The sequence below is a fragment of the Rhynchophorus ferrugineus genome, unplaced genomic scaffold (genome assembly GCF_030347505.1).
Source record: "Rhynchophorus ferrugineus isolate W39M unplaced genomic scaffold, kcgeb_rfMv2 rfM2, whole genome shotgun sequence".
Classification (NCBI taxonomy): Eukaryota; Metazoa; Arthropoda; class Insecta; order Coleoptera; family Curculionidae; genus Rhynchophorus; species Rhynchophorus ferrugineus.
In genome coordinates this window covers 86,307,940-86,335,187 of record NW_027472581.1, presented here as the reverse complement: position 1 = coordinate 86,335,187, position 27,248 = coordinate 86,307,940, and the positions used below count along the sequence as shown (strand labels likewise).

The window sequence follows — 27,248 nt, the reverse complement described above, 5'->3', positions numbered from 1 at the left end:
ACTGTTCTATGGACTAACACTTTTCAAAAACGTTGTAGTATGGCCTCAATGAATAAATTAATATTACTAGAAATACAGGACATTAAAGAAATCTATTAAGAAAATCCTATATATCCAAAAACTTATATAAGATTGGGCAAAAGTACCATTTTGATTGCGCGCCATCTTGGTGATGCGACTTTTAGCTCAGTTTCGCTTTAACCATTGTATTGTGTAGTCCAAATTTTATTATGGATAAATATACGCCACAAGAACGAGCAGAAATAGTGACAATATTTATTGAAAATAATCGTTCCATTACTGCCACTTAGCGGAAATTGCGTCAACGATAGCGGTACTTTTGCCCCACCTTATATTTTACTTCGTACGTCAAATATATTACAAATACGAAATAAAAGCCATTAACAAGGAACTCACTCTGTTTCCCATCTTAAAACATAGTTTCATCCACAACAGCTTATAAAAAAGCAGAATTGACGAGTTTTGAGTAAGAATAATTCTCCAGATGTTTACTAGACACCTTAAGGTACTATTTTTGAATAAAACTGGAGGGTACATTTTACTAATGCTCGATTTTTCGATGGAGACCATTTTCTCAATCAATGAGGAATTTTAGTGGAACCAAGATTTACTTTCAATACTATCAAATAAACGATTAGATAAGTTTTATTTAATTAAATTTTTATATGACAAAAATTTAATTAAAAGCTAATAATTACTTACTTTTTCTGCCACATTAATATTGGATCACTTTCTAAATCGGACATGTCCACCATTTTCCTCTTCTCGACCACCAGAGGGTGAGGCGTCAGAACCAGCCATCCCACGTGGGAGAAAAAGAATCCCCTGTTGGCGTTGTGGGGATCGGCGTCAGTCTCGCTGTATTTGTGATGGACGCGATGATCCAAAGCCCATGCGTACACATGTCTCTGAAGAAGAAAAATACAAATCACATTGACAGCTAACTCTAATAATAATAATTTCTATATTATATAATTTATAAAAATATATATTAATGCTGGACACCCAAAGAACTTTAACTTTGGTCACATAGGAAATAACTGGTAAGGGAACTGACACTATTTTAGATAATATTGTATGTGTTTGAAGTATGAACAGTATGTAGGAACTAGTATACGAAAAAGTCTGAAGCTATAAGGGAAAAGCACAATTACAAAGGAAATAAATATATAATTCACAAATATACTCGATGGTGCTACTTTGATGTTAAAATATACACGATTTGACATTACATTTTTTAATTTGTTTCATTTTCTTTAAGGTTTTGCCGGCCTCAGCTAAATGCTATTATTTAAATATTAGTATTTCAAACACTTTAAAGTTACTTAGTTACTTTTGAAAAACGTGTATTGGAAATTTAAATAACAGAATAATTATTCATGAAAACAAGTTCAAACTAAAGATCAAATTACCTGATAATTGTCTAAATGACTTTCATCGAAAACGGTATTTACTGTACCTCCAAAACGGTCATTATATCATTATGTATTTACTTAAAATAATACCATTTATACGGTACATGTTAAATAAAACGATTGATGGACATTTTTATTGCACTTAGATAATACAAAATAAACCTGAATATAGTTTAAACATCCTTAAACCCAGTATTAGTCATCGAAGGAAAAATTTCCGCCTTAGTTATCGCGGCTTCACCTATGTTTATCGATCCTTCCGGGAAACGGATACAACATTTAACAGGTCAATTGAAAAGTCCCCGGCCTACCATAATAAAACACATTTTTTTGGCAAAATTAGTTTTTTTTTATTCAACATAATTCCCTTCAAGGGTGATACATTGATTATAACGAACCTCCAACTTTTCGATACCATTTTTGTAGTACGATTTGTCCTCTGCTTCAAAATAGGCCTCAGTTTCGACGATCACCTCTTCATTGCGGGAAATTTCTTCACAGCGAGCGTTCTTTTGAGATCGGAGAACAGGAAATAGTCGCCGTTGGTCAGATCTGGAGAATACGGTGGATGAGGAAGCAATTCGAAGCCCAATTCATGGATTTTGCCAGCGATTTCAGTGACTTGTGACACGGTGCATTGTTTTGTGTGTCCGGAAACTCGGTATCAAGCCAAGCTTTTAATTCAACTGTATTTTTTCCCTTCAAAAAGCAATATTTTATTAACACGCGAAATTCCTTTTATCCATTTTTTTCACAAAAATTAAAGTTGCTTCACTCAAAATGTTCTAATTCACCAACGGATGATCCGTCAGCTGCCAAATTTATACAAGCATCTTTTGAGGGTTAGCGCCATCTATGTGTCAGGCCGGGGACTTTTCAATTGACCGGTTATTAGGTGTTTTTGTGGTCTTAGGTATAATACTAAACGCATATAACGGAATAGCCGAAAATATGGTGTCTGATCGTGACATTTATCAGACCGTCCATCACGAAACGTATATTCCAACACACCGCTGTCCCAATCGTCACGACCCCAAACCCCAAGAATATTAATATTTTAGTTGCTTGAGTGCTTATAATGCAAGATAAAGATGATAACATATATTTCGTTAAACAAATAACCGGGAGTTGGGTAATAAAACATAAATTTAATCTATCCCCTTCAAAGTAGGTCCCGAAATAATACACTTATACTAACGATTAAAATTAAACTCATTTTCTGCGCTTGATTTTTCTTTGATATCTTCTACCGACTAAAAATAATCATTCAAAGAAATAATTTGAGATTTGGAGAATGATAGAAGTCGAATAATGGCATGTTCGCCGAAGCCACTCAAATTATATGCTGTTTGTTAAGATTTTGGCCAGAAATTAATTCTGGATGATTGCATTGTGAGATGATACATTATCGTAATACAAAGTTCAAGGTATTTCTGTCCACGTATCTTGCCTATTCCGCGAAGTTACTTTTCAATCAATATTCCAAGACGAACCATAATCAGTTAGTCTTTAACCGTGGTAAAACTAAATGACGAATGAGTAAACAAGCGTATTCGAAAATCCATTTTATAGGGATTCAATCAATGAAGAATCAAAATTCAAGGGAAATCAATTTCAGGAAAATATTTCCTAGTAAACATTTTATGTTTATTGATACGCACAATAGTACTCTACCAACAGTACTTATCAGGATTTTTTAAACTATTGATATATATATATATATATATATATATATATATATATATATATAGAGATTAGAAATCAATGTAATTTTGATGAAATAACTGAAAAGTACATTATAAAGTAAATAATATAGAAAATTATCAACTTTGATACAAAACTACTATGAAATCAGTTGTTTATGCATAAATGAATATCACTTAACTTTAGATAAACATATTATGCACAAGTGTTTTATTAATTAAAGTAACCTATTTGTAAAATATATTTCAGCTGCTATGATATAAAGCGAATATATTTTGAAGAAATTTGATAAATAAATAATTGTATTAAGTTTAAATATATAACATATTACACAATAAAGATTCATCTCAAAAACAATATTTATGTTATATTGGCTACTGTTGTATTGTATTATTAATTTGAGATGTTGGAATAATCAGTCTTCAATTACCCATTTAATAGCGATAACAAAAAAGTCTAAGCTTCAGTGAATAATGGATCTCATCCAATCTCAAGAAGCAACTTTTTCTACAAAGTCAAAACCCATAAATTATCTGAAACATGAAATGAGGCTGTAGCTTCTGATATGGTAAAGCTCGAATAAATTTTAGCGCATTCCAAGGTACGCGAAAATCAAATAACATAATACGAAATACTTGTACCATTCAATCTGGTTACACTTTATTTGAATGTAAGAAATGTTAATGGTAATGAAACTAATTGAAGAAACAAACATGGATTTATAAAATAAAAATAGAATCACATTTCATTTCACAAATAATACATTTAAAATACAAACAACCAAACATGCTAAACCAAAGTTCCTGCTCAAGAATGGTGCACAACATTTTAAACAAACAATGCCCACCTAATGAACTATTTAAATATAACAACGGCGTAGAAATCACTAAAAGCATAATCTTAACCTACTTTGAAATACAGTTCAATACTCACTTGGCCAGTAACTGTAAATAACGTAACTAGGAGTAATCTAAGAGGCCATGTCGCCTTGTAAGCTCGATGGGACCACAGTCTATGAGCACCAGCAGTAATACCAAAGCCCGAAAATATTATAGTAAAAAAAGCTGAAACAGAAAAAAGAGTCACTAAAATATTAGTACAAATAAATATCAGTTTAATATGAATTAAAATTAATTTTTCTAAATAGCACTTTTGACTTCTTGGCATTAAAACAATCTTTCAGACATATTTCTTTGGTTCGGATCTGGTTTAGTTAAGATTCAACACAAACAAAATTAGACAAAAAGTTTCAATCTCTAGTTTTTTTAGTTTGATTGTGCCGAAACACTAATTAGTATATAGAAAAATAAATATGCATTCATGAAATATGTAGTGAATAATCAGTATATTTGATTGAAACCCAAATACATCAATTTCGTTGTGTTTTTCATGTCACAAAACAACATTGTAACTTTTTTTGACAAATATATTTCATTCTTTTACGTAAAAATAAAATGTTCGAAGACTCTATTTCCCATCTTTAGTGTAAGTACTCTGAACTATTTATCCACAGAAAAGAATAAGTTATTTATTTATAAATAAAAAACTAGGTTACAATGAATTGTAAAATCGTCGCTTGATATTGTCAAAATGGTTACCAATAATTTTTTGTTGATGAAGATATTTGAGAAAATTGAAGATTTTGGCGAAGATATAAAATAATGAGTCAGAGTTGAATGTTCAAGTGGTGCAAACAAAAAAACATGAAATTCTAACATGGATGACTTGTATAGAGTCAATAAGATTCAAAGATACTCCAAAATAATATACAAACAAATATAAAGAATACTAGATAAAGAAAGATGGTTTTGAAAGTTGGCAATATATACTTCAAAATATCTGATGTAACTGAAATTATTTTTATATGTTTTTTCTCTTGTTTATTTACAATTTTAACAAAAAAAGATTAAATGTGAAAATAATATGCTTTTACATAACCATGTTAAATTGTTCATTTTCATCTGAAATGATTTCATCGAAACATACAAAAGATACTAATGAAATTATAACAGAAACAACGGAATATCAACATGATGAGTGATTTCATATTTATTTCTTTGAATGTAACCGTGACTGTTTCTCATTTGACTGAGAACAACAAAATGCATCATATCCCAGAAAATGTACAAAAAATAATAAATCATATGCATACACAATATGATTTATTATTAGTACTAATGAAAATTGTAACTGAATACAAAACTACGATTTTTAAATTTCTATATATGAAACTTTTCCAATTTTTGGCTGATATCAAAACTGACACAAAATGCGATTCATCAACAAAAAAATGCATCAGATTTGACTAAATTGGTTTAAAAATTTAGAAATATTTTTTATCGGTCTATATAATAGTTCCCTGGTACTATGATCTTTTAAATCAGAAATATTTACTTAACTGGTGATAATCTTTATTGAAGAGACTTAACAAATATTTTAGCTTCTAATAACGCTCTTCGAAAAAATAAAAAACCATCAAGGCAAACATTTATCGAATAAAAGCAGTAATGGCTAAGAGCACACAGAATTTATTATGTGTATATTGCGCCATAGTCTCGGACCTACGTTAAAACCGATGACCTCATTCTGGTTTCCACTAAGGGCTAAAATATCTAGTAAACACGCCAAGGACAACTATTCCATTACTCGTAAAATAGATCCCAAAGCGGAGGTCCGAAAATCAAGTGTGCCTCGCCAAATAAAAATTATTATTATATTAGCGGAATGGAGATTTTCGCTTTTAATCTAATGAAATTCCCCTCGGTTTTTCTCGTCATTGTCTGCCTAATGAACAACGAGGTTTCTACCGGTGGGTGGGTCCAGTACGACCATTACCACGCAAAATAACCGTTGTGCTGTTGAATGTTCATTCAGTAAAAGGCTCTGAATGAAAAATTAAAACCACCAAGCCTACAAAGTTCAACTGTGCTAATTATTCAGTGTTCTAGGCGACATAGAAGTTTATATAGTTTATAGCGTCAAATTAATATTTTTAGGAAAAAGATTTTGGATATTTCTTATTAAATATTATATTGTCGTGATGAAAAAGTAGCAAAACTTTAGAAGAAAAACGAAAACTGATTATTTATACTTCCTAATTTATACTTCGCCGTCAAACTAGTCTCCTTTGATATATTTTTTTCTAGTTAGGATTTAGAGATTAACTCAAACCAATTGCTTTTGAGCTCAGATAATAGGCACAAATCCAATAGCGTTAATTGAATTTTTGATGAAAAGTCGAGAAAACCGTGAAAAAAAAACAGGAGTTATTGGCTTATGATTATTTTTCACAGAAATATCTTAAATTATAATAATATATGATATTAATTGACACAACGCCACAAATAACACTTGTTTTAGACACTTTGACTCGGTAGATGACATCTTATGTAAGTTAGACGAAGTAGAATTAGTAGAAGAAGTTTTGGTTAGACCAAAAACAAAATAATTAATATGAAATAATGAAATAAAACTTAAAGAATTAAACTTAAAAGCTCTCTAGTATTTTATTATTTTAAATAAACATACATTTTGCTAAATCTAGGTTCGTACCTAGCATTTAAACACGTATCAAATTTTAAGGATAGTAACTTATTTAACAAGACAGTAACCCTCTATTCCTAACAGAAGCAATAAAACTTAGAATGATACACAATGCATCTCAACTGATGAACTGAGAATTTGCAAATGCATCAACAGCGACTATTAGATAGCGTTATTGGACTGTTTAATGACGAAATCGCCGAAAAATGACCACACTTAAAGAAAAAGAAAGTTTTGCTTCACCAAGACAATGCACCGTGTCACAAGTCAGTGAAAACGATGGCAAAAATCCATCCACCGTATTCTCCAGATCTGGCTCCTAGCGGCTATTTCCTGTTCTCAGATCTCAAAAGAATGCTCGCAGGGAAGAAATTTTCGTCGAATCAATAGGTGATCGACGCAACTGAGGCCTATTTTGAAACAAAGGACAAATCGTACTACAAAAATGGTATCGAAAAGTTGGAGGGTCGCTATCATCAGTGTATCACCCTTGAAGGAAATTATGTTGAATAAAAAAAACTAATTTTGCCAAAAAAATGTGTTCTACTATGGTAGGCCGGGGACTTTTCAATTAATCTGTTATATATAAGTGTACTTACCAAATACTGTAGTATAAAACCTTGCCGACCACACACACAAAAACAATCCATACAAACAGCCTAAGTGAATATATATTTGTACTAGTAAGTCTGGCCACTTTATGCGAGGCACAAATTCCTCGATCTCTTTCTTTAATCTAAGATTATCTTTGGTCTCTTCATTTAGTCTCTTGATCGTCCGACTAATGTCGTTGTCTTTTTCCGTGAAAGTGTCCTGGGGACCGCCATATTTGTTAGCAGCGTCGTTATTACTATTACATGATCCAGTTGAACTTCCTGCCACTATACGATGAGTTACTTGAGTCGTTCCTGGGGACCCATTTGCTGGCGTTGTGTTACACATGTTGAGTGTTTGCTGATGTCTTTAGGGCATGGCTAGTAAGTCACACGAAACTGAAAAAAAAACAAGAGAAAATCGTTTATTATCTATATACCAAGATGTGTCTTCTGTATTTGTTTTTATGCTTGATTATTTAAAATTGAAATATATTGCGATCTTACTGCACATTTTTCATTACAATTCATAATAAAAATAAATTTTTAACTTTAAGAGTCTGCTATTAAAGACGGTTAATTATGGATTGTAGGTTTCGCGTAAAATTATACCGCCTGAACTACGCGACAAAATTATAGCAGTGTTATACAGGTTATAGCACCATTTCTGTACATAGCATGCGCTAGCTTACCCCAAGAATTGTTAATAATGTTTAACGAATTTCGCATTATGAACAGCAGCATTGTCTGAGGAATATAATTCAAGTTGTATTTCATATTTGGCTAACACACAAATCAAATACAAATGTGGCTAAAAACGATGGCGTATAAAAGCCAACGAAACAAAATATAGTCGTTTAACTTTTACGCAGCACAGAAGAACATGTCCGCCAGTTTATATCAATAATTGTCAACTCCCGCAAGCAGAGTACGCTTAAACTCTTGGTATGCACCTAGATCGATGCCTGACTTGGAAGAAGCACATACTAGCCAAACGAAAACAACTTGGACAACTTGGACAACTCTACCAAATATAATGGCTTATCTGGAGCAAATTCAAGTTATAACTAAATAACAAGATATTATTTTATATATCTATATAAATCTATACTCAAGACTATTTGGTCATATGGAATCCAACTATGGGTGACCGCTAGCAAGTCTAATATATTCATCATACAACGGTTTCAAAATAAAGTATTGCGTGCCATTGTTGATGCTCCGTACTATGTTTCAAATGAAGTGATACATGATATTCCTCTAGAACCAATAATGAGTATAATTCAACGTGTTTGTGTGAAGTACTTCGAAAGAGTGTCAATGCATCCCAATGTACTCGCTAATCAGCTAAATATGCGAAGTAATAAACCATCCGATATGATCATTGGACATATATAGACTTTAGAATAAGCTTTAAAAAACTTTTTTTTAACTGTTCGTTGATAAATTTAATATAACTTATACTATCAATTCTAGCAGAAATTAATCATATTTCAGTCTTTCATTGATAACAACCCAACATATAACACTTCCTCCACCCTACTGTCTGCGACTTAAAATCATCTCCTTTATTATATCATGCTAGTATAATTTTATCTCTCCAAAATTAATTTATTTTCGCCGGAAAATATTACACGACACCATTTTCTCCATTAGGTATGTTTTTCGGTAAATTATAAGCGTTCTACCTTATGTTTTTCACTTAAGAGTAGTTTCTATGCATAGAAATAGAAGCAACTCCCCAAATTGCTAATCTATATCTATTATTAATGGCCCTTGGATGGTCACCTGTACTTCTTTATCCATTAATCTATTAAATAATTCATTCGTTAATTATTCGCGAAACCTTATCTCTTTGTAATATTTATATGAATAATGTAAATATTCATACAAACATTAAAGTGATTCCCATACATCTCAGCTAGAAGCGACTCTAGAATTACTAAAACCCTAGAATAACTAAATCAATCACATAAAGAAATTTGAAAAAGTGGTTTAAAATATGTTTACAAACATTTTTGATGGCCTACGCCACTAATGTTGAGTTCATCAAGATGTTTACACTGAATATCTTCAACCAAAGCTTTTAAAATTATGAACTCGCGACGTATAATCACTGAAACCATAACAAACTAATTGATAATTAAATATGATATTGCAATCATCAACCTTACCCAAGCAGAACCAGATACATTGAATGGAAAAACTAACGAGCACATGGCAATTAACGTTGTATTAAATGACATTAACAAAGCAGTTTTACCTATGATAACTGACAGAACGTAATACCAAACAATGAAGTGCGTGTGTAATTGCAATGAAACCGAAAATCTTCATCGATAAATATAGAATATAAATATGTTATAATTTATATTCATTCATTTATATATATACATTTATATGAATATATAAATGTTAATATAAATATATTTTTAAAATGTTTTATTAAATCATAAAATAATTTCATTCGTTCTGCCGGGTAAGACGATGTTTGTTTTTATAGCTCTAGATTTCCGATGAAACGCTTTTATTCTCAAAATTACGTTCTTCAAATTGAGGTAAACACTTGAATTTCTAAAGGTTTTAATATTAATGATGATTCGAGCTAATAATGACATTTTTAACAAAATATCAATCAAACAATAAATTTTCTCATAAAATATAATGTAAATTAATAAAATTGTTGGTTTACAGTTCTTTTTTTTACGTTTTTTACTGTACAACGTTTTTTCTAAATATCAACATATTTTTATATGAGTTACATTAATTTTCCAGTGATATTATCCTTCCAAAGTAATTAAGGACCCAAAGAAGTCATTGATTTATAATTTATTCATCAAATTATCGTCCTGAATGTATACAACCCTGAGTGTAACAAGTGAATTGAAAAGTCCCCGGCCTACCATAGTAAAACACATTTTTTGGCAAAATTAGTTTTTCTTTATTCAACATAATTCCCTTCAAGGCCGATAGACTGATTATAGCGACCCTCCAACTTTTCGATACCATTTTTATAGTACGATTTGTACTTTATTTCAAAATAGGCCTCAGTTTCGGTGATCACTTCTTCATTCGACAAAATTTTCTTCCAAGCGAGCACTCTTTTGAGATCTGAGAACAGGAGATAGTCGCTGATGGCCAGATCTGAAGAATACTGTGGATAATGAAGCAATTCGAAGCCCTATTCATGGATTTTTGCCATCGTTTTCATTGACTTGTGACACGGTGTATTGTCTTGGTGAAGCAGCAATTTCTTTTTCTTCAAATGTGGCCATTTTTCGACGATTTCGTACTTCAAACGGTCCAATAGTGCTATGTAATAGTCGTTGTTGATAGTGCTTCCTATTTCAAGGTAGTCAATGAAAATTATTCCATGCGCAACCCAAAATACAGACGCCATAACCTTGCCAGCCGACTGTTGCGTTTTACCACCCTTTCATCGTGTGCAGTCCACTCGGATGACTGTCGATCGGACTTCGGAGTGAAATGATGGAGCCATATTTCATCCGTTGTCACATATCGACGCAAAACCTCAGGTTTATTATGTTTGGTCATCTTCAAACACTGCTCCGAATCATCTCCAACTCGTCGTTATTTTTGGCCAAAAATGAGCTCGCGGGACACCCACTTTGCACAGAGCTTTCTTATACCCGAATATTCGTGAATGATATGATGTACACGTTCAGTTTATATCCTTAGAGTGTCTGCTATTTTATTCAATTTAAATTTATAGTCATTCATAATCATTCTGTGGATTTTTTAAATGTTTTCATCGGTAACAACCTCTTTTGGGCGTCCACTGCGTTCACCGTCTTCGGTGCTCATTCACACGCGAAATTCCTTTTTATCCATTTTTTTCACAATAACAAAAATTGTTTCACACAAAATGCAAACTACTGATGCGACAACTTTCAAATTTATACACGCATCTTTTGAGGGTTAAGAGTAACTAAAAACATATGGATTTAATTCTAGTAGCGCCATTTGACTATAGAATCAGAATAATCGAGTAGTAACAACTTCTCCCAGCTGCTGATTCATTCTTCTCTTCTTATTAATCATTGTAGTGAATAATGAACTACCTATAAGAACGTCTTAAGGAAAATATACACAAATAATAATTTATATTAATATAAATAGCAAATTTAAAAATAAAGCTTATTCGTGATTTAGTAAGAGAAACTTGAATCCGAATAAAACTCGTAGCAATTAAGGTCAAATATAATTTTATTTGAAAAATAGCATTAGTTGAAATGGCGTAAATATGGAGACGTCCTACATATGTATTTACATAAACTATTTGTTCTCTAATTACGATATAATTAAAAATACGAAGCTAGTATTAAACTCCACGGAATAATTATGGTTTATATATAATCTAATTACTCTACTCACAGAAAATAAAATAGTTTGAAGACTATGATCTTATCACTGTCTCAAGTAATCACACCTGTGTACCACACTGCACTGAAATAATATTTATAGTAACGATAATAAGAAAATTGCTTCACATATATATAGATTAATATTCGTTAGAATAGATAATAATCCACAGGTGTGAATGTTTGAAACTGAGATAAACAAGCATTGTAAATAAATCATCCGAATTTTAGTCGGATGACAAGCAATTCAAGGAATCATTGCTTTTCTTAGAAATTATATTAAAACCCAGTTAAGATGGAAAGCCTAGACCTGACATATGCCTGGTTGGTAAGTCCCTTAATGTTCTTAGCTTGAAGACTAGTCAAATTGTGGCTATAATTGCATATGGTCTTAATTCCCCTTATCTAAAATGCCAATTTTCTATTCTTAGCCCATATACCCTCAATAAAATATCAACAGCTGATCCTCAAATAGAAATTCATTGAGTAAGTTCGTTTTAATAAGGTGCCACGATGAAAGACTCCAAATAACCAAATATAATATCAATTATTACAGTGTGAAACTGTACATAATAATTTTCTATGCTCTATTCTATTCTAATCTATGCTTCATTTTGTGTGTAGGCATAGAAATCTAATTTAAATTTCACCTCGGCAAAAATTATTTCGACCTTGGATGATGGACTGGTAATATATAGGTCGCAAATTTTTAGAAAAATTTTAATGGAAATTATATTGTTACCTAGTCAGTTAATTACCATTTCACTTGTTGTGCATCACTACATTGTGTGACTTATTTATAAAAAAAAACAAAATGTTTAAAAGTGACTTTGGTATTTTGGTACTTAAGTATTACTAAGTAAGTAATTTCTTGTATAGTATCATTTTAGCTCAATACTGCATAATACTCTCGATGAATCCCAAGAATTAATCTAGATAATAAATTAATTACTGTTCGTTAGTCTAAAACTAAAGAAAGGCTGGACCAGTTTGGCTAATTTTGGTTTTAAAATAAGTGTGCCAGTCGAGGGATGGTTTGTATGATGAGAGAATACGGAACAAAACATTACAATCTATACTAAAATTCTTTCAAACACTGATTTTGTCTCATAGCATGAAATTATTGGATTAATATACAAAAATCAGTACACAACTAATAAACAAATCTAGAGATGAAAGGTAAATATTGAATATTCAATGGAAGATATTGAATATATGCAATGACAATTAAACAGTTAGCAATATAAAGCAATTTTCAAATAACCTACCACACTGGGTTGCGGATACATTTTATATAATTATATAATTCAAATTAAATATATTAATACAAATATGGTTCGATTATATTTTGTACAGTTTATTGATTACTTCTGACCTCATATACACTATGATTTTCACAATGCCCTTTATCCATTTGATTATTGTAAACAAAGAAATTGACTTAGAGAACAATCTGTATCATATTATATATTGGTGGAAATGACACCTATCAAATAGAGTATCTTATGACATAGTTACAACAGCATGTACCCATATTTAAAAATTCTCTAAATGTAACACACTGTGGTATTTCTGTCAAAAAGTACCAATAAAGTAGACATTATCACAATTGTTGTTATTGTTAAGTTGGCACTACCCTAATTACCAATTTGAAATGCACGTTTTCAATCGATAGAAGTTAAACAACTAGAAAATGCCTTTAAAAAATATATAATAATTTTTAAAAGGGACGAAACGGTTTTCCCTTCGGAAACGAAGGGAAAAACTGGCCAAACAATAAAACATTTTGTGTTCTATTCACCAATTCCTTGGGCTTTTTTGACAAAATGATTATCCATAAAAATGTCTTGATAAAATTCAAAGTTTGAATTCGACCCGTGTCTGTAGGATTAACATATGTTTACGGTAACATTATTTAAGCCACCTTATATCACTCGTATAGTACAAAATTTATTTTAGAGTTGACTTTATATGACACCGAACCCGATGAGTAACCAAGGTTATGGTTATTAAATGATGATCTAACGTATTAGGTAATCTGTTGGTTTCTGTAATAACAAACTAAATTTAATAAACACCTTCAAAATATTGGTACATTTGGAACACGTATTTAAATAAAAGCATATTTGAAATTATATTATAAATTTATTAAGGTATATGAGAGGTCGAGAATTAATATTAAAAGTCACTATGACTATACCTTATCTGGCTTTTAACCGAGATTAAATTCTAAAACCAACACAATTATGTCAAAAAATGTTAAATAAAGTTGCTTAAGAAATATTTGAGATTTGTATGGTTTGTATTATGTAACTGTAAATTTTAAATGTCATTAACTTTCCATACATTTTCATAAAAATGTTATTAGTTCTATAATAATAGCTTTCCTTTTAATTAGAATATATTCATCAATTTCAATTTTTAATTTATTTTTTTAATTCAATAGAGATACAAATAATACACAAATAATGTTTGTCAGGTCAAATTTGCTTTCAAAGTTCAATAATTTGAAAGTTACACATAAAAATAAAAATAAATTTGACCTAATGCGATTCATGCCGTGGTACCTTATCAGCAAACCTGATTCTAAATCTTTGTATTAACCTACGGTACTTTTACTGTAAAAATACGTTTATAAGCCACGACCTGCATTGAGAAACCAGCAAATGGGTACCACAATTAAACGAACAAAATAAAACAATCAGTCACACAGTTCGTATTCATTTAAATTCATTCAAATTCAATTCATTAAAAATACATATAATTAATTTAATAGTAAAACTAACATAAATGAAGTTGGAATGTGGTAAAGGCGACAGGACGGTCCGCCTACTGGTGTGATAGTCGCGGGTTCGAATCCTGCTGGGGTATGTTCGTAAATTTATGTTTGTGATTGTCCTAGGCAAGAGTGCAAAATCCGAAAAGGGTCGCGCCAGTAACCAGGCTGGGTAAGACCGGATGTCTTCTGGGATGGTTCCCAAGTTGGTATCTCGCCCGTCGGTAGTCTTAATACCGAGGACCGTAGTTCGGAGCCCGCGTTGAACTGTAGGGCCCATCCAGATAAACCCTCATTGGTAAAAAGGAGACTTTGAAATATAAAAAAAATCATCAGAGGGACAACTTTTTATATAATGACATACTATTCGGCATATGCCTCTCTTGTAATGGTTTAGAATGAGTGAATTTAGAGAAATATTCCACATATCGCTGCATTATTAACTACTAGCGACCCGCCCCGGCTTCGCACGGGTGCAATGCTGATACTAAATTAAATACACTACAGAAAAAATATGAACGTTGTATATAAAAACATAGCGGCCCGCTCCGACTTTGCACGGGCATAAAATATATATGCCTATGTCACTCAATGAAAACATGATTAAAATCGATCCAGTATTTTTGGTTCATTCATTACTGCCCTTGGCCTGCACGCATTAAATTTGGAGTAAAACAATTCCTCTTCCCCTATACTTACTATGAAGATTTCCTGCTATCTTTGGAATATCTAAATTCATACAATTTTTATTACATTACACATTTTTAAACGCAAATTTTAAATTTGTAATATCTCCGAAAATATTTGTTTAATTTACATGCTGTAAGGAACCATATTGATCTATATTAATTGCACACTGTATTTAAGGTACTTAATTCGATAAGGATTAATGCCGTATTGCTTAAAATAGCTTCGTAAATAAGCCATTTTCTCACGTAAAAAGTAAACAATAAAAATGGTTAATGTGGGTTATCCCTAAAAGATAAACATATACCATCGGGGACTTTTTTGTAGACATTTTTATGGTGTACAATACTGTAGTACATTAATTTGATCTAACTCGTAGGGTTAGGCAGCGTTTTTGCTAATTGCTAAATAAGCCTAAAAAAATAGGTTAATTTACGACATCACGTTAGAAACCTCTAAAATTAGCAATGTTGCCTTAGTATATTATGCATGTATTATACATATAAACCTTCCTCTTGAATCACTCTATCTGTTGAAAAAAACCGCATCAAAATCCGTTGCGTAGTTTTAAAGATTTAAGCGCACATAGGGATATAGGGACAGAAAAGGCGACTTTGTTTTATACTATGTAGTGATGATCTTATGTACATTAGACTTTTGCAACTTTATACCCATTATTTTTTCCAAATTATTTCCCTCCAACCTTACATTAAGCTAAGCTAATACCCAATAAATAAATATGTAAACTGATATAACAGCTTAACCCAGACTAAAAAACAAATTGGCAACCAACTACACAAGTTAAACATTACGAAATGTTACTGTATCGTTAATATCGCTAATTTAAATTACCACTAAACATTTTTTGACAGCCTATGACCAATATTTTACTAGTTCAAGGTCGAAATAATCCCGGTCGAAGGCAAGATGTAAATTAAAACCGCATCCAGCGACAAGATATTCAACGAAACACGATTTGATTTCGTTTTAAATTCGTTCTGTCGAAGTTTTCGGAAAACTACCATAAAGTTTATCTTTTTAGGGCAAGCCCGATAAGCTAGGTAAAGGTAAATAACAAAAATAGAATATTATCACCGGTGGGCACAGATGTTGTATGACGAGAACATAAAATAGCAATGTCAGAGCCCGAATTATCAGATCCGCCAAATCATTCCAATATTAACCGAAATTAAAGTGTTTATTGAATGATGAATAATCACATTCGCCAGATAACATTTTATAATAACAGGATGACTTCCTGGATTCGGCTAATAAGTAACGTCGGTTCGGAAGAAGTAATCCACGTTTTTAATTTGTGTTTTGTTACCAAGTACCAACAATAATTTCATATACAAAATTGCTTTTTTTAACAAAACAATAATTTCATGTTTTTCCAGAAAGAAAATGGTTTCCAAGGTACAACCATCCAACTTTTTTAGTTGTTTTATAAAATGCAGTGACAGTTTCTTTCATTCTTACCAGTTCTTACCGCATTCGAGTTAACAATCCGCTGCTGCTTTTATTTCATCATGAACAATGTGGACTCTCAACTATAGTCTTTAGTGTGCCTTCTTTGTTAAGTTAAAATGAGATTAGATTAATTATGTTAAAGTTACGAGTAAACACTATAGAAGTTCGTTTGGTTTCCTTTTGCAACCCTAAACATTTCAATCTTCTGCATGATGTCCAGTAGTTTATTGTTTACTCGCCGCTGTAATATAATTACCTTATTTCATGTTTAAAGCGAGATCTTCCATAATGTTATGATTGCCTTACAAACCAATTTATTCTATTTTATTTCAGATCTGTACCGCTTCTTCGTCTTTCATCCCGTTCTTATGAAAGATTAAATATTATAATGTTGTCAGATTATGTGTAGTATTACTGACAAATAAAAAGCATTCCGAAACTTTACTAAACATCCTACCAACAACATAGGAGCACAGTAATTTGTTAATTACGTTTGTTATGGTCGTAATTAGGCAAATAGAGAATCAACCCTAAACATTTCAAAATAAATATTTGAAATCTTAAAATTGGTTACGAAACCTTTATTGTCTTTACTATCCGACATGTTTTGAAGCCTTGATTCAGTTAATTTATTTATTAAACCTTGCAAAATTTCATTCCAAGCCTACGACATACCGCAAGTCATCTTTGTTTATACATTTATTAGCTCCAAATTGTCAAACCGAACGTTTCAATTAACCCCAAATATGATCAATTGGATTTAAATCTAATCTCTATGGTAGTCTTATCAATATAGAAATTTTAACTGGTGTAAATATATATTCTCTTAAACTTTACGGCTGCATAGCAATGCATGGAATATCATAAAGTGTTGAAATTACCTAACCAAAAGCCAACTCTCATAAAAACATAACATTTTTCAACTCTTAATATCGTTTTAATTCAATTTTTATAAATCATAACGTTTCGGATTAAACAATCTGGCAGCTATTGCCAATAATCTTAGTTATAACTCACCCTTTTTCACTGCATAAAAACTACAGAAATCACGGTGTGGTAGTTTTGAAAAATACTCATTTGTTATACATTTACAATATAATGAAAAACTATAAAAAAGTAACATCACGATGAAGAAAAGGTTACTTTTCTTGGTGTTTTATTTATACATTAATATGTAATAAAATTAGTGTTTATTGAGTGACAAAGAAACATATTCATGTAACATCATCAACATTATAGCAGGACGAGTTCCTGGATTTGGTTATGTTAATAATGAGTAGTAATCATTAAGTCAATAAGATTAACGGAAATAGCGCAGATAATCTGAATGGTTCTTTCTCACACGTTTTATAATCACAGAATGTTAAGTAACTGTTACGGAAAAAATACTGTTTTATCTTCTTTCCATATGTGGTAAGTATTTAGATCGCACGGATTAGAGCTTAAAAATACTTTTTTAAGGTTTGTCACAAATCTGTTTTCTCCCGCCAATAATATCTTGAATTATTATGATCTTTTGTCGATTTAAAAATGCATTTGAAATATGAACCGCGTGGAACATAATAACCAACGTTTATATGGTTAAACCGCAGATTACGTCATGAGAGGAAGAGAATATATGAGTTAATAGAGTCAACCTTACTTGAGACAAAATTGTAAAATGGTCTTATGAATTACCGATTTCGTTCCAATTCACATTCCAAGTAATATTCGGCATGCTAATTACGTTGTCGATTACCAAATTGCATTATCTCTTATAGTTAATAGACCAAGTTTTTTCTTGGATATATTGTTAACAGCGAGTTTCTAATAGAAGAATATTCACAACCACTTTAAATTAGTTGTACTAAAGCAAGTAGAGACTTAATTAGTCCAGTAATTTGAAATTTTGAAAGGGGAAGGTTTTGAGATCTGAGTGTATTTAACTTTCTTTTGCTCTCTTATATGGTATATATAATTTGTATATATAAATAAATGACTTTCTCGCATGTGATGTATGAAGTCTTAGAGAGATTACTCTATTATTACTCGATTATTATTCATCTCTCTATCTCTTGTTAATGATTAATAACGAGTAACTTATTCAAGAATTTCAGTTTTGATATTATAAAAAATCAAAAAATATATCGAAATTATGGGCACATCAAGAGATTTTTATTTTTGTCATAAAGAAATCAATACAGATATCCGGAAAGATGCCAGTAAATAGTAAATAAGATAGCATTAAAGGGTAAATAACAATAATTTGTACTTCAAACATATTATATATCGTAGCAAATACGATACGATAATAAAATGTTTTTTCGAATTATTTTACGTATTTTAAAAATGTTTGTAAAAAATAATTTAAAATTTCTAATTTAAGAAATTTGTATCGTAGCTTAAGAAACGTGTCGAAAATGGTTTATGCCTTTAGAAAATGATATTTTGTATTAAGTCCATTAATTAAGTAATGAAGGAGTCACTAAATAAAAACACTTGTTCTAAACTAATTTCAATATGACCAAATGCTACTGTAAATACTGTGTGTAATGGGTTGTGGCAAAACTGATTTAATTTCTTTTCATGTTTTACAAAACAAATTTATTTTTATATGAACTTACTTACGTCGCTTTTGTGATAAACTCTTAATTCTCTCGCTATGAAGGTCCGAACTATGAAGTCACGTCTCTCCCAATTTTGCCACATTAATAAAGATTTTCATTTTTCAGATTTTTCAGAAACAACTTACGATATTCATTGAATTAAAGGAATATTATATCTATTCTAATATAAAATCAAACCGATAAATCAAACAAATATCGTAAAAAAATCTTGTTTTTTTTTTCCGAAGTGACTTAATTTTGCTAACAAAAAATGGTTTGACTTTTCTTTTCACACTCAATCTTAAAGCCCACACCAAATTTTCGATAAATCAGTTCAATCGAACCATCTCGAAAAATGCAGTTTCCAGAAAAAAGCCATTAAAAAAAGTTTAAATAGTTTTATCTCCGAAAAAAAAACTGAAATATTCCTAACGCAATGTATGAAAAACAATCGATATTTTCAAATTTCTTGATATTACTGGAAATATGCGTCTTAAAGTTATCTATTAGGAAAACCCGAAGTTACTTTTTCTCCATTCTGTTATAATATATAAACCTTACTTATATTAGAATATAATACAGAAGATAGTATAAATGTTCTAAATATTTACAAAAAGCAAAATAACCTAAATTAAATGACTAATCTAAAGAAGTCAAGAGGGATCTGCTCTTATAACGCGGGCTTTTAATAGATCTTAATTGTTCAAGACTCTCACGCAGACTTCCTGATATTACCTTATTTTAATAGCGCCTGCCTGATATGAACAAAGCCTAATTCATCTATAAATAAATCATTAAATGATTTTTAATCGAAATGGCAAGAACCGTAATTATCATTTTATCTGTTCCATGTGTTATCTTTTTAAGTATACCCATGTTTATATAACAATGCGATGAGATTGATCGCTTTTTCTAATACTATCATTATTACAGGATAGTTCCACAATAGACCAATTATTATTTTTGGTTCTCAAGAACATATTTTAATCAATTGTTAATTAGAAAATCAGAGTATGGAATAGTTATAGTTATTTATTGGTAATTGATAATATTAAATTTACTTTGTGTTTGCAAATTTACATGTGAAATTTAAAATTTATAAATAAACAGTAAAAACTTAAAGTTTAACAAAATTTAAATACTTGCTCTAGCTATAGAGATGTTACGATGGTGTTGTTGGTAGGCGAAAGGATATATGTCGTCTCTCCACTACTTTTCAAAATGGTAGTAGGTGCAAATATTAAGTTTAAGATGATACATTTCAAAAAAGGGACATATTAATATAGCAATAAAGCTACAATTATTTAGTTTTGAGGTATTGATATATATAGCCAATCCAAAGTTGCTATGAATTTGTAATTTGTAAATTCGTTTTAGAATCAGACAATATTTTCCCTCTTATTTAATTCTAGTTAAAAAGAGACACAATTATGTCTGATAAGTTCGAAAATGTAACCGAACCAGCCTGTCAGAGTCGTCCGGTTGTCAAACGTATGCAAAATTCTTGATAACAATAGTGATAAGAGGTTATAACTCTAACCTATAAACTATCGTGGCTGTACAATTAACTGTAATTTTTGAGATGTACTATAATGTTAAAATCAATTATATTTGATAACATTTATGTTTCATAATATTATTTAGATTAGAATTCTGTCATATGTCAAAGTCAAACTGGACTAAAACTCGGAGTTGATACGGCAACATTGCACCGTTTTAACGTCATAAATTGAGATGACGTATGTTCATTTGTTTCTTTCTTTTTGTTTTTTTCTTCTTTCTTTCTTACTTTTTAAATTTAAATGAGTATCTAATAAGTTACCACCATTTGCAAGAATCAAACCTTCTCCAGAGCTTCTTCTTCTTCTTAGAGCTCCAAAATTCGAACTCGAATCCGAATATAGCGATAAATTGTGAATTTTAGCAAACTGAAATAGAATGGAATAAAAATGAAATGGTTTACTGCAATGTAAGTTAACATAATCATTTTAATAACGTGATTTTTTCATAATTTGAACTATTTGGAAGGCATTTTTAGCTAGCCTGACATCATGGGTATCATTATTGGTACTTAACCTCAAACATTTGTTGTCAGATGCAACGAAAGTCAAATTAACCGTATTACGAGCATAATATTAAAACTTGGTTAAAAATAACCCAGACATAGCAAAACTACCTAAAATACGTATAAAAGAATAGTTCAATTATTAATAAAACGTTAAGTTTTCACAGTAAGTCGATAATATTGTCTGAAAGCTTTTATTGATTTCAAATAATAAGAGCCCTAATTGAAGATCTATCGGTTTTCCAAGAGTGGGCCTTCTATAGAGTGCCAGTAAATATGTTTAAATGATTATTAATTTACGCAAGACAATTTCATGTAGAAGAATACATTATTTACCGCCATTGACCATTTTAATTATTTTAACAATGAATAATTTTCTTGATGTAATTGCTGCAATATTATTTTCTCTCTGGAGCATTTATTCAGTAACAGTCAATACATCTGAGATCAAACCCCTTTCACGCCTAAATGGTGCCAATAATTCCTCGTTTTGGTGAAACACAATCTTTGAATCAATGTGTACACAAGTGGTATAGAATAATAAAATATTTTGAAAAGCAAAATGTTCCCAGAAACTCTCTAATTGATGGAAGTTGAGGAATTCTAGAAGTTGTCTTTCTAAGTCCAAAAGCTACCACAATTTTTATTGTTATTTTTTTATTAATGGGGTAAGGAAAATAACTAAACATTGATTTTTCTATTTCGTCACTGTAAAATTTACAACTGAATATAGTTTACATTTGATAACCACTAACATTTTTCCAATAACAAATTCCAAGAGAAACCAGTCGATGTTATAATCTAATTAGGTTCTCTTGTCGTGATAATCGATGAAAACTTCTTCCAACGAAAATAGTGCTGACCTAATGGTTTCTAGAATAACGGATATTTTACTGAGAGAATACGAAATAATAATTTTAGCGCATTCGAATAACAATGCAAATACACGCACCCAAATTACATTGTTAAATGTTCTATGTTGCATAAGAATTGAATGTTTTATAACTGTTATTAGGAATTTTAGACAAGTATGACGTGGTATAATATTCTGATGTTGTTGATTGTTGATAAGGTCTGACTATTGTTAGTATTTATTAGTATTACCTTGTTTATTAAATTGGCAAGAACGATTTAAAAGTATTTACAAAGAAATCCCATTTTGTATGTACACATTGTATTAAAATATTCTACTACATAAAAATAATATTAATAAATAAATAAAAATAAATTTATGTTAACGAACAATCTAACGGTTCAAACATGTTTAAATGCATTTTCTTGAAGTCAATTCAGTTTCCTGCGCTAATTTGTTTGTCTTCTATCGACTGAGAACCTCCAAGATGTAATATGATTGTTAGAAAGATGAAGAAGTCGACCGGAGACACATCAGGTAATTTAGGTAGTATCTGTTACGTTTTCATGATGTAAGAATTGTTTTGATCTGCTCTGCAACTTAAGTAACGATTTTCAATCTCCATTTTCTTCCGTTTGGCGATGTGAACTTCGTGCGTGGACGAAGACGTTGATGGTCGACCAGAACGAATCAAATCTTCCACCTCTTCTCAACTACTTTTGAGCTCTCATACGCACATTCTTTTAATAAAGTCTATTGACCGTAATCCTTCTAGCACTTTTACAGTCACTTTTTGATTTTTATTTTCATTTCCACAGACAAAGTCTCTGTTTGATATGAAAAGTGAAAAAACTTAAGATGAAAAAGTCCATTCAGCAGTCTCTTTAAAAATGATTTTCGATACATTTTTGTCAGAATTGTAAGTATTAGGAGTATAAATTAGTTTTATCGGTTTCATGTAAAAAAAAGTAATTTTATTTCTTATTCAAAATTATATCAACTGTTATATTTCGTAAGAAATAACAAATAGAATTATGAAGATAAATTAGAATGTCTATGTATTTTTTTACATATTTTAGAAGATATTGCTAGACACTGTCATTTTTTAAAAGAGCTAAAGAGTTCGTTTGGTTTGGGCCGCAATTTGTATATTAGAATCAAATGGAAAATCCAATCGTAGTAATTATATTTCTTTATGATACATCTAACATTCTCATTATCATCAAATAATAATTATATCGTAGACCATCGTATGATATATAAAATCAATATAAATAAAATACTAGTAAGAATATACTAGCATTTAAAACTAGCATAAAATAATCAAATATATTTTACTAATTCACAGAACAGAATCTAGTCGCTGGGCGATTTAATTTGTTTATTGAAGAATGTCGTTATGAACTGTAATAACCGTGATGACCAATCGACTATAACTTCTATCGTTCAATTCAATTCCAGCCGTATGTTACCGAAATTGTGACGTCAGAAACCGATAGTCGGGCGCTTATCTATATGGCACATACTTTGCCATTGGCATCGCTGCAAGCTGTGTTTTATTCGATTTCTTAATTGAAAATTCTCGCTGGTATCCGTGCAGCATAAACTGTCCGAGATTTATCGTAATAACGAAAGGAGATTTTTAGATAAAACTGGAACAGTATATCTGAGAAATAAATTAAATTTTATTAAATCTGAACCGAAGAAAATTATCTATTCGCCTTAAATTTTATCTGAACATTCAAACTTTGTTTAATAACTATATAACTATATATAAATATATATATATATATATATATATATATATATATATATATATATATACTAATTTTTCTACTATATATGTACTAATTTTAGACTGACAAAAATGAATATAAAAAAGAAATAAAACTTATACCTCTAGATTATATTGTCCATGGCAGATACAGTAATATTACGTAATATAAGTTTTATTCAGAAGAATTAATGTATTCAATCATTAGCTACCACTTTTCCACCAAAAACATGGCTATGAAACATCCAAACAAGTGACGATCGAACGGGGAAATGTTTGTGAAGTAAAGCAAGAGGTAAGTAGATTTTAGAGGGTTTGACAAGAGTAATAGTCACCTATAATAGCAGTAAAATAACAACAGCAGTAATACCAATAACAACATCTTATATTCAATATTTGATTAAATAATATTGCGATATCCCATGATGATTAATTTAATTTAGACTTTTATTTTCAATAATATCATTGAAAAAAAAAAGATATACATCAATAAATAATAGTCTGTAGAATTTAAAAGAATGAGTAATATCAAGACAACCACAGAAGTAATATTGTTTCCTATAAATAATCATTTTTCAATTAAAGTTTCTCAACAATATTATCACACAAACGCATGGCTCACGCTATATATTTAATATTAAATTATCCGGCATGAGTTACAACTGTATTTAATTTAGTTTTTTATTGCTTCATTATTGTTGATGAAACAAAAAAAATTCAATTAAATAAATTGTATATTGATGGAATATTTAATTACATGTATTAATAATTTTGAACCGTATTTATTAATTAATTATCGCCATGTAACTAGAAGAACTAATTAATATCGAATGACAGTACTTCACTTGATGATGATGACAGTACTACAAAGAGATTTTAGAACACTATGCTATAATGTTATCAATCAAAAAGAAAGAGAAGCAATAATTTGTATTTAAACAGTTGCTAGTTTTATTTATTTTATGTTAATGTAAAAATATATTAATAATCAGCATTAATCACTTATATTGAATAATGCCATCCGATCAACATCTGTTTTAAAATTACTTAACAATACATATTCGTTTTATCACTACAACTGAAACCTATTGGTCTGGGTCTATCACAATAATCAGAATCAAAACAAGAGACTTTTGCTCTATTACATGTTAAACGTTTTGCGACAATTAGATGTTAAAATTCGTAAAAAAAAACGCCATTCCGAACAAACATCAGTAATATCAAGAAATTAATGTAGAAACTGTTTCAACATCCACCTTATTGGCCAGTTGTAACAGATGTAGTTGAGGAAATATATATATATATATATATATATATATATATATATATATATATATATATATATATATATATATACTCTAACCTACTTTCAAGAATTATATAATTTCCTTAACTTAACAGTGGTGAACAGTTGAGCAGTTAACATAACATAAAAAATTTCCCTTTATCTAATAATAATCTAAATTATTTGTTTAAATGATAGAACTTCAAATAAGATTAACTAAGCTAATAGAGCATATGCAGTAAGCTTTAACAATTTCTTGTAGAACAATAAACCACATGCTGAATGTTATGGTGTTAAAAATTAGGAGTCAGAAGCGAAAGTAAGGTCGAAAAGTAAGTCCAAAAAAGAAACGTTGAAAAACGTTTAACTTTTAATTGCACAGTTATTTGCTGAATGATTTGTGAAGCTTACATTATGTTTGTAAAGATGTTCTGCTAATCTGAATAGCAGTTAGTCTCATATGTCCATCTCTATCTAAGCAACACTTCTTTTATTGAAGGTTGGTTAATAATTTATTTAAATAAAACATGTTTATTCGTAATTTTAAAATTTAATATTTTTAATTAAAATTATTAAAAAATACTTAAAAGAATATATTAAATTATTAAAATTATTAGCCAAAATAAATAATTTAAATAAAATTACTAAACGTTCTAATCTCGATGTCATGCTAATTGTTCAAATTCGCAAAATTTAACAAATTCTAGGAAAAACAATCCGTAAATATACTTTCTGTTAACTACTGCTGCGATTTTTGTCATTTTCTCTCAAACTCTTAACTATTTAACGAAAATCTAATAAAATTAATAAATAATTTGCTAGGAATTTAAATGAGATAGTAGCAAAATAATGTTTATGGAACCTTTAGTGGGAGATATAAAAGGGGGGGGGGTTAAATCGTATATTATGATAAACTATATATTATGATAAATCTTCACACCAAAATGCATCATTTTAATCTAAAAGGTAAGTTTTTCTAAAAGTTTTTAAAATAAGCAAGTTTTTTTCTTATTTTAATGTTATATTACATTAACATATTTTAAAATACGTTTATAAATCATAAATATTCAAGAAAATTATCGATAAATATATGTCGACTACATGTTAATTTCGTAGATCCCGAACATTCACAACTTCAAATGCGTTCAACAACTCTTCGAACAACAAACCGTAAATGTATAAACGAACAAACAATTATTACACAATAATTGTTGGAAAATGTTAATATCGGATCTTATATTGTGATGAAATGATGAAGTCAACATGGTAAAAAAAGAAATTACGTCATAAAACCGTAGATTTTTTTAAATATAGGTGTACGTATGTTTTTAAGTAAAGGAAAACTATATTTACCATCGGAAAAGCACGAATAAAACACTGCAATTTCGGTAACTTTCACTTTCTTACGAAATTCTACCGGCACGCTCCCGCAGGTGGCTTCGACGCGGTTTTTCCGCGGGTTATGCCGAAGCGAACGATGGGACTTGAGCAATAGCGGACGAATACACACGTCGGTTAGTAGTAACGCGTTCTTTTTCCACTCTAGCAGAGTCCAGGCGGCACAATGAGGCCTGAAAAAAACCTTCACTGAAAACGGCAACAAAACAATGCGTATGCGTACAAACCGCGCGAACTTTATTCTGGCAACTGTCGGTGTCGGATGGCATTTTTCGCTATTGGCTTCGTGTAATAAGTCAAAGGGAAGAACGACGCCAAAATATGACCGCCAATAATAATTTCCCTTGATAGCTCGACTCGAAATAAAGCAAATATATACAATTTTTGATTTTGTAACTATATAATTATGTCGCGGGTAATTTTTTTTGCTATAGATTGTTTTCATGTAAATATAAATAAAAATATAACATAGTTTATTCAATATAATAGTGAACTCACGTCATCACGATGTCCAATGTATTGCCTGTCACAAATTATTAGCCTTGGGAACTATCGACTGAAAATAGTCGAAACAGTCGATAGTCGCAAAACAATCGAAACAGTGGATAGTCAAAAAACTAGCGACTGAAAATAGTAATTACTATTTTTAGTCAAATGTACGGTTCGACTGTTTTGATCCATTCGTGATGTCAGACGA

The 27,248-nt window shown here is 30.3% G+C and overlaps 1 protein-coding gene across 2 annotated transcripts in view; it reads right to left on the bottom strand.

Annotated features, from left to right (window-relative positions):
• LOC143190708 (acyl-CoA Delta-9 desaturase) overlaps window positions 1–26,913 on the bottom strand; it is a 32,277-nt gene extending 5,364 nt beyond the window's left edge. The window contains exons 1-4 of one of the 2 annotated variants that reach the window (XM_076395208.1): window positions 26,507–26,913; window positions 7,283–7,675; window positions 4,074–4,204; window positions 724–929 (exon numbers count right to left, since the gene is read on the bottom strand). In XM_076395208.1, the coding sequence (XP_076251323.1) occupies window positions 724–929; window positions 4,074–4,204; window positions 7,283–7,625 (680 nt within the window). In that variant the 5' untranslated portion in view covers window positions 7,626–7,675; window positions 26,507–26,913. Of the gene's footprint in view, window positions 1–723; window positions 930–4,073; window positions 4,205–7,282; window positions 7,676–11,671; window positions 11,790–26,506 lie in introns of those variants that run through there. The other variant, XM_076395209.1, reaches the window with a different exon arrangement.
• Between the last annotated feature and the right edge of the window lie 335 nt (window positions 26,914–27,248).